This window comes from Ruditapes philippinarum, unplaced genomic scaffold (assembly GCF_026571515.1).
Source record: "Ruditapes philippinarum isolate M1 unplaced genomic scaffold, ASM2657151v2 ctg4395_1_1_1_1, whole genome shotgun sequence".
Classification (NCBI taxonomy): domain Eukaryota; kingdom Metazoa; phylum Mollusca; class Bivalvia; order Venerida; family Veneridae; genus Ruditapes; species Ruditapes philippinarum.
This window is the reverse complement of record NW_026851807.1, coordinates 20,916-35,233: the sequence shown is the minus strand read 5'-3', so window position 1 is coordinate 35,233 and position 14,318 is coordinate 20,916. Positions and strand designations below refer to the sequence as shown.

Sequence of the window (14,318 nt, the reverse complement as noted above, 5' to 3'; positions counted from 1 at the left end):
ACCCGTTAACTGGTTGCAAGTAGATCAGTTGGTAACGGGTAAAACAATTACGCTTTCCTGCAATCGATTGCTGCACAATATATCATAGAAATTTATGTCTATAAAGATATCTTGGTAATCTTTTTCTATAATAAGTTCTACCTGCCTAGAACAATCGCTATATGTAAACGGCTGTGTCACGTAACGGATTATCGGAATAACTCGGTCATCTGTGTACCACCACCTACACCGTGAAGTCGAGTGTACACTTCGGACAGCCTTCACGGTTTATAAACACTTTTAATCCGTGTTCTGTGTACTATGTAAATATACATTATCGATTGCTTGAATGAATATCGGAATGTTAAACAGGGTAGATATTTAACCAGGTTATTCTACATAATTTCTATTTATGATATCTTGCGAAATACATAAATGATTTCAAAATGAATATCGGATAAAACGAAATACACTCACACAGAAGTTGGACTTAGGCCTATAGGGATAAAACTAATTTTCTTTACGATTTCAGCAACAGGTAAGAAACTTTTAAATTAACATATAAATCCAGATAAAAGTGGCAATTCGGCATACACAAACAAACAAATGCACCATGCCATTTACAAAATGTGACAATTATGAACAATAAAGCATATTTGAAGCCCACGACCAATATCATAATTATATTTTGTCGTGGTAACCATGTAAATACATACAACCTGATCTATAAATGGAGTGTATGCAATTGACTCTAAACTACAACTGCTATAAAGTTGAGAATATCGAACCAGAGCTACATATATTTATTTTGCATACAATATTGATTATTATCAATTATTCAACATGTTCAAGACGGTACAATTCTATAAGATACAGTATCTTCGTATAGGGTAATCGTACATACGATACATTGATTGCAAAGTAATTTTTCTGATATATAAAAAAAGAAATATACAAAATATACAATCAAATTTGTGCTATAATGTTGTTTATTTTGCTGCATGTTGACATTGTTTAACTTTTTATAAATCTGGCTGAATATCCGACGGTTGTCTCGAGACCATCACTGTATAACGTATGAAAGATGTGTACAAAAGTCCAAAGGCAATAAAAAGCAGTAACAAAACAGTACAAATCTGTAAACTTAAACAGTTATTCACTTTGCCCATAGTCATTTTCTTTTTGTTTGTGTGAGTATATTTAAGGTAATAACTTAAGTATAGTATAATACTGTCTTGAAAGCACATGTTTGTAATCTCTCTTTTCACATGATCTACTAATCAAAAAAATCTTTATAAACTGCATTTTTACATACAACAACAAATATAGTTTTCTTCTATAAAAGGTTTAAACACGGAGTACTATGTTGACACTGTCAAAGGCAACTATTAATCTAACAACTAAGTTATATACATGTATCATTAACTTTCCCAAAACTTTTGAAAAAAATTCGGGGCTAAAAAGTTTTTAATCGTTTAAAAAAGTTAAAAGGGCCCAAAAAATTTATGCCTCTGAAACGTTTAATTTTTTTTTTTAAAATAAGGGAAAAAAACGTGGGGTTTAATAATGAAAAAGAAAATTTTTGGGAAAATTTTAAAACAAAAAAGGGTCGCATTACGAGAAAAAATTTGTCCCCAAAAATTTTAAAACAAAAAGAATCCCCCTTAAAGCTGTACCAAATTTCAGAAATGGTCAATGAATAATTTTTTTTTAAAAAGTACAAAAAAAAGAAAAAAACATATCTTGAAAAAACAATTCCCTTTAAAAAAAATTGATTTTAAAATTTAAAATCTTAACTTTCAAAAATAATGTAATAAAAAATTTTTCATTTTTGGGTAAAAATTTTAAAATTCTAAAAATGGAGACGTTCAATATTACCTGGTGACCTGGTCAATGTTTTATCATATTGTTCTAATTAACTCACTAATTAGATGACGTAGAGCACTTGTATTGATTACGTCTTATATCTAGCTAGCGTTCATTGCATGTTTTCCTGAGAAATATATGATCCACACGAGAAATTCTCGTTTTCAGTCATATCAACAATGAATGCTAATTTTTACATGATATTTTCCCATTACACTAATTACAGTGTCATTTTCTCGCGTTTAACATTTACATATCATAATGTCAGATAGATTTCTCGTCAGATGGACATTTTTACAAAAATGCAATAATATGTTCATAAATACGTTTGTTCTATGATGTATAAATGAATTGACAAACAATAATGCTTTTAGCTTGTTGACAGAAACTAAACACTGTTCAAACAGTGACAGTTTAAAGGATTTTATCTCGACTATATCTGTTTGCGTATAAGTTCCTATCTTGCTCTCTCTCACTCTTAAGCAATGGAAACAATTAAAAAAAATGAGCCGCGTCACAACAAAACCAACATAATGGGTTTGCGACCAGCATGGATGCAGACCAGCCTGCGCATCCGCGAAGTCTGATCAGGATCCATGCTGTTCGCTTACAAACCCTATAACAAGTAGAGAAACTGATAGCGAACAGCATGTGCGCGAATGCGCAGGCTGGTCTGGATCCATGCTGGTCGCAAACCCATTATTTTGGTTTTGTCGTGACGCTGCTCAAATTATGAAAAGTGCAGACTCGCTTTAACTGAGTCTGTTTGTGAGCAATAATGTAAATATGCACATTTCTCACTCCTCAAAGCACCGTTTTAAGTGGTTTTAAGTGGTTTGAAATCGTTCACACTAAGTACGTATGCTGTAATCAAAGATATTTATTTACTTATTTGACAATAATTATTTCTTTGAAATATTACCCCTCTCCGCAATATGGCATTAACATTATGTAATGTTACCCCGTCGCGTGTTCAATATCTGTATAACTTTCCCCGTCCGCAAAATGTCAGGTACAATTTACCCCACTATTCAATACGGTATTAGCAGTTTCTATAGAATTTTAACCTTTTTCTGCAAAATGACAGTTACAATCTCTCTGTAATTTTTTATCCAGCCCCGCAATATAAAAGTTACGATTTCTATGTTAGTTTACTCCGTCCAGCAATATAAAATTTACAAATTCTATGTAATTTACCCCGCCCAGCAGTATGACAGTTACAATCTCACGCCCGGCACACTGTCGCTCCACTTCAAAATTGTGGTGTACGGTAAAACGAGCGTCGATTTAAACGGCTAATTGTAAATATTGTTTATGTTTTTGTCTTGTTATTCATTTAAGTTGTATTTTTTCGAAAAAAACGGAAAATGTAGTTCCGTGTAGGATTGATTTAGGCATTCAATTATCTAATATGTTACAAAAAGAAAATTATATTAAATCCGGGAGAACTTTTCTCCCTGACGAAGCGAACGACGATTTGTAGAGTATTACACTTCCCAACCATAAAATGCCATACCCTTCAGATTTCTTGAAAAAGTGTATTAGTAAAATATCAACCCGTAATAAGAACTTGTCCTTCGTGCAAAATAAATTACTCCCGAAGGATTTCTTAAATTTGTAAATCGATACTTTACGAAAGTAGTGGAGCCAAAGGGCAAGAGAGTGAGCAAAAGGTTCGATGTTGAGCGCAAGGCGATATTAATTTGACGTATTAGGAGGAGCGTAGTCTATGATTTATAATATATAAAAGCTATAGAAGTTAAAATAGACATGATCAAGTGTTGAGACCGAGATATATATTTACCTTTTAAAGACAACTAATATAATCGCGAAGGTGTCACCGATAGCTGTGCTATGTAGATTCCATTATTTATGTTCCAAATTTGGATGAGGCCCGACTATTGAATAATACACATGTATGCATGGCATAAAACAGGATGCCACTTATTCGAGGTCAAGTAATAGAAAGAGCATCGAAACACGAGGCTATCTGATTTGTACGAGGGGGGCGTAGCCCCCGAGTATTAATCAGATTGCCGAGTGTTTTGATGCTCTTTCTCTTTTGTATCATAGTCAAACATGAAAACACGATCTCTGTTGTCACAATATGAAACCCCGGCAAAAATAACCAATGAACGAACATCTGAATATGATATTTCTGACGCTTTCCCTTTCTCTGCCGTCACAATATGTAAACCCCAGCAAAAAAGAGCCAATCAATGGGCATGCTCTGGAGTGCAGGTAACTAATACCTGCACTCCAGTTAACGCACTGTGCATGTATATGTATACGAATTAACTCTGACACATTTTCAACAGAAAGGTCCCCAAACTATGATACAATCATGATTTTTGACATGGTTATGCACATTTAAAAACGTGTGTTCGTGCAAATTCGACAAAATCGAATATTATCAGTTCTACCGCGAACAAATGTTTACGAGCAGGTACGTGTAACGCGATTCTTCACGCCAAAATGTTATGTTTTTCGAGAAGTTAGATATTCAGGATGCAGGTCAGAAACAAAATTATGCAATGCAAGGGACACATTAAATTAAACTACTACCGATCTCAGTTCACAATGACTTTCTGTAATTAATAGCTCTAACTAACATGTTGTAAAGTGTCAATAGAAATGTTTACTTTTATAATCAAACACTGCAGTACAAATCTTGGTTTTAAAAAAATTAAATTAAAAAAAAATCTGTAAAATTTTGTTTGTTTATTCAAAGAGAATCTATGAAGAAAACGAACGTAATAAAAAAGGCAGAGCTCAGTGGTGTACGGACTAAAATTATCAATAATTGATAGGGAAATAAATTTCTATTTACACTTTGAGAGGAAAATAATAAACTAAACAACAATGCTAAATAAGGGAGGAAGTATCTTGAAACATAACTGAAACACGTGTTATATCCTTATAACGACTGACAATTTGTCAACAATTTTCACAGCGATTCCCCACCTTACACATTCATGAAAACGTGGCTTATTTGTGTTTGCTCTGATTATGTACGTTAGAGCTTAGTATTAATGAGAACTGAATTCGGTAGTAGTGATCCATTTAATTTAATGTGTCTCTTGCATTGCATAAGTTTGTTTCTGTTCTGCACCCTGAATATCTAACTTTTCGAAAAACATAACATTTTGGCGTGAAGAATCGCATTACACGTACCTGCTCGTAAACATTTGTTCGCTGTAGAACTGAAAATATTCGATTTTGTCGAATTTGCACGGACACACGTTTTTAAATGTACATAACCGTGCCCAAAAAAAATCATAATTGACCTCGAACAAGTGGCATCCTGTATTACGCCATGCATACATGTGTATGATTCAATGGTCTGGTCTCATCCAAATTTGGACTTTAAACAATTGAATCTATTCGGCAGCCATATGTGACACCTTCGCGATTACATTTATTACGCTATACAGCTGTAGTTGTTAAAAGGATATCACACTTTATTAGTTGTCTTTAAAAGGTAAATATATATCACGGTCTCAACACTTGATCATGTCTATTTTAACTTCTATAGCTTTTATATATAAAAATCATAGACTACGCTCCTCCTAATACGTCAAATTAATATCGCCTTGCGCTCAACATCGAACCTTTTGCTCGATCTCTTGCCCTTTGGTTCCACTACTTTCGAAAAATATCAATTTACAAATTTAAGAAATCCTTCGGGAGTAATTTATGTTGCACGAAGGACAAGTTCTTATTACGTGTTGACATTTTACTAATACACTTTTTCAAGAAATCTGAAGGGTATGGCATTTTTATGGTTGGGAAGTTCAATACTCTACAAATCGTCGTTCGCTTCGTCAGGGAGAAAAGTTCTCCCGGGCTTAATATAATTTTCTTTTTGTAACAGATTGGATAATTCGAAGCCTAAATCAATCCCACATGGAACTACATTTTCCGTTTTTCGAAAAAATACAACTTAAATGAATAACAAGACAAAAACATAAACAATACTTACAATTAGCCGTTTAAATCGGCCTTCCGCTCTATCTCGGAAATGCCGTTCGCTCGTTATACCGTACACCACACTTTTGAAGTGGAGCGACAGTTTGCCGGGCGTGAATCTGTATGTTATTTTACCCAGCCCTGCAATATGACAGTTACAATTTCTATGTAATTTTATCCCACCCTGCAGTATGACAATAACAATTTATATATTATTTTACCCCGCTCAACAGTAAGACAGTTTAATAACATCTGTCATATTTTGCTGTTAGGATCGGAATATCCGTCCCGAGGTGACCCGCCCATTGGGCGGTAACGAGGCTTGCCGACTTACCGCCCATGGGCGGGTGACCGAGGGATCCGAACCGCAAACATATGTCAGATGTTTTTTCTTGCATATTCTACCATATTCGATTATATTTTAAATTCTTTATCTTTATTTTCAATGAAAATTTATATCATTACAACCGTAACTACTTTCTTACAACAGCGTATGAATTACAACTTCATTCATAACGGTAAAATGACGTCATCCTAAGCGTGCCATTGTACAGCACGCGACTCATCTGGAACCCCCCATGCCAGATGAAATTTCCGGCATGGGTAAAACTCACGGAAACGCCAGTCTGATATGCAAGAAAATATTTTCTCAAACTCCGCGCACCGGTTACGCTACGGCCAGTAACCACTGCCTTCACACAAATCACGTGATGATGGTCTTATCACATGATTGTGTAAAAATGGCGTATACGCCAATGAAATCGTTGAAAAAATTAATAATCACTTGAATGATTTCTCTTTCGAGAGGGGCCTTTGTTTTGGAAATAAACGGTGCGATATTAAAATTTTAAAAAATTATTTTCATAATATTTATGTTTCCAAAATTATTTTTTTTATTTTAGTTCACATCTATCACCTAACGGTCTTGAAACATTAGCAAAACTGTGTTTACTTTTTAAAAAAATATCAAAATTGAAAAAATTCATATCGTCAAAAATCTTAAGATGGCAGAGAACTAATCCTGTAAGGGGAGATCACTGCGTAGGAGATTGATATTTTCTATGTAATTTTACCCCACCTGCAATACAATAGTTACCATTTCTAATATATGGTATTTCTTTTCATAATAAAAGCAGGTGAAGATCAATAATGCCGGACGACAATAGATGTCTGTTTATGATAGTTGGCGGTATAGTGGGTGCTATAGCTCTTGTCTTGGTCATTGTTTTACCAATGAGTTTTGTAACTCTAGAATATCACGAAGTAAGTATTTGTTTTACCAAAGTAACGTTATTTTGTAACTCTAGAATATCACGAAGTAAGAATAATGCATCTAACTAGACTTATCTGAAAGCTGAAAGACATATTTTGAGATGGTTTTAAGTATACCTTTGCGGTAAAACAATATCAAATTAAAACAATATCAACGATTAAACCAACATCTATGAGATTGAACCTTAGTGGTAAAACAACAGCTGTAATTAAACCTTAAACACTATCAACTATTAGTATTTTTATATAGTTATTGAACCGTCCGCCCGTACGTCTGTGTCTAAACGGCAAAATGGATATATCTTAAGTTCTACTTATGGAACACTCATACTTATCAACACAAAATTCATAATACTGTATTGCTAAGTTATATGACTGTGCATTCCATTTTCCCACGTTTTTTCCTCTTTTATCACATTTAAAATAAGATTTAAATTGTAAGATTAACCTTTCTGGCAAGTTGGATATGTTTTAAATTTCTACTACCTTTGAGAATCAAGGTCAATGTCTACTGTGCTTACAATCTTTACACTGCCTTTATTTTTTTGACCAGTGTCTTTTATATTTGGTAGAAACATACCTAGAGTAGTCGTGTAACTTTGGTTTGAGTTAAGGATCACTTGGTTTAAGGTCAGAGTCTTGCTGTTATATCTACCGGGTATTTGAATAACTTCTGTTTTTTAAGTTAAATATTTTTCAACTTTATCAATGACATACCAACTTCCGAATGACTGTGTTAACAAAATCTTTTAACAATCTTTCCTTCCATAACAGATTGAAGGGTATCATTTTTGAAAAAAAATATTACTGACAAGAATCTGGGCCGGGGTTATTTGTGTTTAACAAACACGTTCTTGTTTTAAAAATCAGTCGTAAATGGTCAGGATTCACACAAATAATAAGGTTGGAAAACATCATTGTTATTTCGAATTATTGTCCGTGTCATGAATTGGCCTAGTTTTGATAAATCAAATCTGCCTTGACAAAAGATAGGCTACGAAAGTCAGTTTACAGGGTATCCGGTTTCATTGATACAGATGTAAAAAACTTTAAAATTCTCTTTTTAAGTATGGATTTAGGCGGCAGAAAAGTACGGGGTGGGTAGATACAGAAAAAGTCTATTCTGGCGGGAAGCATTTTCTTGGGCCGGACTACGAATTTAAGACGTTTCCAGCGGACGCCCAGTTCTTAGATCTTAATTACATTCGAGTATTCACCCGTGATAAGCTCGAGGTATGTAGTTTTTGAAGAGTTACTCTTTGTTTAATCTAGTTCTTTATATTCATCTTCAACATTGTAGATTGGTCACTTTTTGTCATTAAGTTCAGTATATAGATTCCCTAAGCCTTCGGAGATTCTATCCTGCCTTAAAGTCTAAAAATATAGTCTAATTATTACGGTGGCACAAAGGGGACATGTGTATGTTTTATCTCGTGCGCACAAGATACTACTTAGAGTACGTGTTGTGCACGAGAGGATTAAGTGTTGCGCACAAGATACTATGTCATGGCCACGAGTTGCTTAGTCTATTTTGTCTTTTTTTTACGCCGCTCTCAACAATACTGGTCATATCTCGGTAGTCGCTCCACCTTAAAGACTTTCCCGGATATCTAACCATTAATCCGCAAGTGACCAACTTCTAATCCAACAATTTTTCAATTTTTTCTAAATCAGCGGCGAGTGCAAAAAGACCCAGTGCCCTATATCAATGGTCACGTTGAAATTTCGCATCACCCGAATATGGAATCATCGACAAAATATTAAACCAAATATATGAGCCGCGTCACGACAAAACCAACATAGTGGGTTTGCGACCAGCATGGATCCAGACCAGCCTGCGCATCCGCACAGTCTGATCAGGATCCATGCTGTTCGCTTACCAACTCTATAACAAGTATCCTGATCAGACTGCGCCGATGCGCAGGCTGGTTTGGATCCATGCTGGTCGCAAACGCACTATGTTGGTTTTGTCGTGACGTGGCTCATATAGAAAATATTGGTTATAAGAACGGGTCATGCAAGTACATTTATGTTGCATTTTTGGCGGTTTCGATGACCCACTTTTACTAAACATTTTAGTGTAATATACTCTGTTGTAAAAGAAACTGTGAACTTGGTTACTTTGACATTCTCTATGAATTAAGTAAACTATTGGGAAATATGGTATCAGAATTTACAATATTGTATTCAACTCAAAGGTTAACGTGTGTTGGAATTAACAAAACATAAAAAGGGAAAATACTTGTAAAGATTTGTAATGTATAGGATACCCAGCGATTCAAACTTCCCGGAACTACCAGTACAAGTATGGTATGGTGAATAATGACCGTGACCCTTGTAGGACTGGAACCGACAATCCGTATGTCAAGAGAAAGACACCTGAACTACTAGTCCACCGAACCCCTCTTAACTTATTGATGCAATAAATGCACTTTTCAATCTACATGTTCCCCAAATATTTACCCTCGGGGGTTTTAGTATTTTTTGTTGAAAGATTCCGATGAAAGTCACTATTTTTTTGATCGAGTTAAATTGGGAATTGGTATAAAAAATTACACGGTCGAATGATTTCTATTTTTTTTATTTTTTACATTGCAATTATCTAGGTATCAGTCACTGCGCATGCTCAGTACTTTATACGGAAGGACGAATTACCACTACTCCACAAGGCATACGACATATACTACGAAGATGTTATGCGCTCGAGTGCTGTGGATGCCATTAAAGTATGCCATTATCTAACAATTTACAAAACTTCTTATAAGTATATCATTGTTTAACGTATATCATGATTGATTTTCCATATCACAGAAAGTGTAATACGAATTTATATACTTAGGGTGGTTACACCTACGGTTCAAATCCAAGTACATGATGCAGCAAAAAAATGTAACAAGGCGAACATTTACTGAATTTTACAATTAGATGTAACTATATTAACTTATTTCATTAGAGCTGAAATAAACTTTATGAATTTTAAGTGATCAGCCACCCAATATTCAGCCTTTAGTTAAATAATGATAGTAATATGGCATAAATTATTATACAATAAATATATTGCAACATTTACATTTCTTGTATACAGCATGTATTCTCGATAGATTTTATTGTTAAATGTTCTTTGATAATATTTCTTAGTAAGCGTGACTTACATAGACAAAACAAACCACTTGCCCCTCACCGCTGTGGGTTCGAATCCCGACAGGGACTTTGGATTCTTTCATGTGAGGAAGCTATCCAGCTAGCTTACGGAACGTCGGTGGTTCTACTCAGGTGCCCGTTCGTGTCTGAAATAATGCACGGAAGGGCACCTGAGGTCTTCCTCCACCAGTAAAGCTGGAACGTCGCGATATGACCTATACTGTGTCGGTGTGACGTAAAACCCAAAACAAACAAACAAACAAACAAACAAACATAGACAAAATTAGACTTAAGTACTTTCCTCGGTCTATTTTCATATTTAACGTTCCTGGCATATTTCTATTATAATTTCCCATGACGTATTTCAGTAGTTATCATCCTTGACGTATTTAAATGGTTATCTCCCATAGCGTTTAAAATAGTAATTCTTTTGACTTTCTTTTTATATTTCCATTCCTTTACTCTTTTAAAAGTTATCTCCCCTAATGTGTTTTTTTCCAAAATTACTTGCCCTGAATAATGCTACTTGTTTACTTCTTTATCTTTTCAGATATAATGTTTCTATTTATAGTATTTAATCCGTTGAACTGAACATTTATTTCATTTTTAAGGGTGCTCTCCCAGTTTATAATACAACAGAGTTGAAAACAAAACGTCGGGAAATCGAGGCTGTAATTTACAAGGCTGTTCGAGAAAGACTAGGGGGACAATGTTGTAGACCAAATTGCGATGCCTACCTTCAAGGTAATTATAGCGCAACATGTCCATTATATTAATATATTCTTGCATGCTCGAATGATGCCAGGACGTTTTTGTGTTGGCTTTTATGTCGCACCAACCATTAAGTTGACTTTCCAGTTTTACTGAAAAACCACAGTTGTCCTACGTGCATTTCAGGCACGAGCAAACACTTTAGTGGAACACCGACATTTCGTAAGCAAGCTTGATAGGTTCCTTTTACAAAAGAATCCATTTGGAAGTCCTTGGTGGGATTCGAATCCACAGCATATGAGGGCCAAGTGGTTTGAAGGAAACAATCTCAAATACCCGGCCACGGACGCCCCTAATGCCGGGATCAAAGATATTTGTGATATATATAGTGCTTTTGAGGCTTTTATTTAATGATACAAGCATTTCATCTCTTTTATACAAACTTATTGGCGTAGTTATTAAGGTCAGTGTATATGCCCATAAGGCGATGCTAAGCTGCTGAGTTTCAAATTTGGACTTATCATCAGGTTTTTGCATACAATGTACCATGTAATATTGTCACTTAAAAGTGTGGAATAGATAATACGTAATTTGTTTATATTTTCATTCTTAACTCGGTCATTGTCATATTTCATTCTTGTATTTATCACTAGCATGCGCAGAAGGGTGTATATCTCCTTCCAAATGCAAGGACAGCCAGAAAGGTCTGAACGTAGATGTGAAATTCTTCCAATTAACTGATATTGTCATTCCGAGTACTGTTAGTGAAAGATTCATGGAAAACCTTCTCCTGGTCGAGAAAAATCTACGAGAGCAGCACTTCCAAAATGCTACTGTGATACGGAAAGAAACGGCTGGAAAGGTAACTACGGAATTTAAACGGGTTATTCGGATTATTTTGCATTGTCGTTTATGGGATATGTGTTGCAGGTTGATAATATAACAAATCACACGTAAAATAAATAAAATGATAAAGATCTTGTCTCATTTATTTATCCTACAGATACGATGCCATTATTTTGTTCGATTTAGGAAATAATATAATAATGACAGCGTCAATCCGAGTTTAATATGTAAATATCTATGACTTTTTTTATTTCCAGGTTGCAGAAATAAAAAATCAGGCTAAGGAAATAAGAGAGTTCGCCTCATCTGAAGCCAGGAAATTAAAAGTCGTCTCTGAATCCGAATACACGAGCGCTATTGAGATTGCACGAGGAACTGGACTGAAAAAACTGTATGAGAGTCTAAAAATAACCTCACAAGAACAAATGAACAGTTTCGACTATCTTCGAACGCTGAGAGGATTGGACAATGTACATCTGACTGTTGACTTCCAACAACGTATAGCCGGAAATCTTTGAAATTAATTATAATGAATTCAACACAGTAGTACCGCAATTTCACTTCTTATATATCAATCTTTTCTGTTTGTAACCCAAATTCGGTACTGTATTCAACATATTTCGTCCAAATAATTTTTACACTTTCCTGTTTAGATACATGTATACGAGTATATGTTTTACCAGACAACTTTTCACAGTCTTGTTAGTTTAAGTCTTTAAAAAAAGCTACACATTTTGGTCAACAGAAAGCACCCTTTGTAAGAAAACAGACCCGCAAATGAATTGGATATATGCAAATCTAAATGCTACCTGAGCAAAGATGTGGACCCAAAATATCATGTGATGCTTACCATCCTGTACTTATTGCCCAGTTACTTTGACAGGCTGCAGCTTCAGATAAACCTTAATCTGATGAATTGAGTCATGGCTTTGCCCTGCATTTAATTGGAAACTGTTCATTCAAAGTGCTAGATATTTCTATATTAGACTACAAAAACATTGATCTACAAAACATCATGTAGTAACCTCGTCAGACTGCACAGATATGCTGAAAGGTTTATGAAATGATTATAGTATATATACATGCATATATATAAAGTAATTAACCTTTTAATTACCACCTTTTTCACAACCTGTGAAAAAAATATATTTTTAGAGATAAACATTTATTTTAAAGGCCTAGATTGACTCAGAAATGCTTCTATATCTTTATTGCTAATTTGCTTTTCATTTTCAAGTTTCCATAAAGTACTTCAGTGTCCAATTACCTGAACCATCTTTTGTTTTTGTCGTTTTTTTTTGTGATAAGTACAGTTATAGTGATTTAGTATTTTGTATAGAAGTCAAATGCTACTTTGTTTACATTTTTCTAGTTTTCTTAGAAATGATTTCACATCCAGTGCTAATTTCTTCGCTTGTGAATCTTCTAACATGCTCTAAAATCATTTTTTAAATATCTCATATTTGCCCCTTTAAAGAAGGAACAAATTATTCATTTCTGAGGCATTATGTGCCTTTAAAGTTAATCAGGTACGTATGTTAATATACGTACCTGAGTTAATGCATGTCAAATGTAGTACTGTATATACCTGTATTGTAAACATCCTTTTATATTACTGTGTAATGTTCCTTTGCATTTTATCACCTGTCCTATGTTATTTTTGGGTTGTGATGGGTTTTAGTGTCTTATTGTCATTGCCGATTACATGTATAATTATTTGACGGAAATGACCGAAAAATTAGCAATACCGGCATGCAATAGTCATGACCGGTGTTTCCGGTAGATTCTCTACCGAATGTTTACTGGATCTATAGTATAATAATAAGTCACTAAATTTCCACATAATTTGACTTTGTTCTCTCTTATTTTTTCTCTGACCGAGTTCTTTCATGCTATTTTAGAATATTTTTTTCTTGAAATAAATTTACAAAAACTGTTGTGTAAAAACGGTTGTTAGCAATGAAATTGTTTATAAAAAGCTTTATTTAGAAAATAAAAAGAAAGAACATCATTGTAAAGTAATGTTTGCTTTAACTCTGAGTCATTTGACAAAGAAGACATTGTAAACAATTAAGTCTTTTCACATTAATTTTGCTGAAAATTTTGATAATTTATTTATAGAAGTGATACTTAAAATCGTTATATTGGCACATGAACAATCAGTTAATATTTTATGCAAAAGTAATAACAAGTATTTGTCTGTCTTTGTTAAATATTTTATCTCTCAGGTCTTTTTGTGTGATTTTTTTATATGATCCACGTTAAAAGTATATTTAATATGTAGATCTATTGTATACATGTAAATTATAAAGTGTACATTTGTATAAGTGTAAAGATTTAAATTTTATGATTCTAAACTGTACTGAAACCTTTATATTTTATTTCTATTATCAAACTGTAAAGTAAAAACTAATAAAGATTGTAAATATTAGAAATATTCTCAGTATTTGTTTAGTTCCACTCATTGGTTTGTTCGTTAAGGGCACTCTTCAGGTACATGAAACAATAATTAGTTTTTAAGGAAATGCACGAAG

The 14,318-nt window shown here is 34.0% G+C and overlaps 1 protein-coding gene across 3 annotated transcripts; it reads left to right on the top strand.

Annotated features, from left to right (window-relative positions):
• Positions 1-238: 238 nt before the first annotated feature.
• LOC132740216 (uncharacterized) lies at positions 239-13,795 on the top strand. Of its 3 annotated transcripts, none has more exons than XM_060728092.1 (7): positions 239-352; positions 6,948-7,077; positions 8,155-8,319; positions 9,693-9,812; positions 10,839-10,971; positions 11,592-11,800; positions 12,042-13,795. In XM_060728092.1, exons 2-7 carry the CDS (start codon positions 6,964-6,966, stop codon positions 12,300-12,302), a joined length of 1,002 nt encoding a protein of 333 aa, XP_060584075.1. In that variant the 5' UTR covers positions 239-352; positions 6,948-6,963; the 3' UTR covers positions 12,303-13,795. The 3 variants fall into 3 exon arrangements, with proteins under 3 accessions (XP_060584075.1, XP_060584069.1, XP_060584062.1); XM_060728086.1 differs by having other exon boundaries at positions 267-517; positions 6,951-7,077; XM_060728079.1 differs by having other exon boundaries at positions 268-517.
• Positions 13,796-14,318: the final 523 nt, after the last annotated feature.

Bases quoted from the DNA above. Each gene is read 5' to 3' on its own strand.
- LOC132740216 (XM_060728092.1), top strand. From the start codon at position 6,964: ATGCCGGACGACAATAGATGTCTGTTTATGATAGTTGGCGGTATAGTG. The intron at 10,972-11,591 runs GTAATTATAGCG...ATTTATCACTAG, and splicing joins TTGCGATGCCTACCTTCAAG to CATGCGCAGAAGGGTGTATA. The intron at 11,801-12,041 runs GTAACTACGGAA...TTTTATTTCCAG, and splicing joins GGAAAGAAACGGCTGGAAAG to GTTGCAGAAATAAAAAATCA.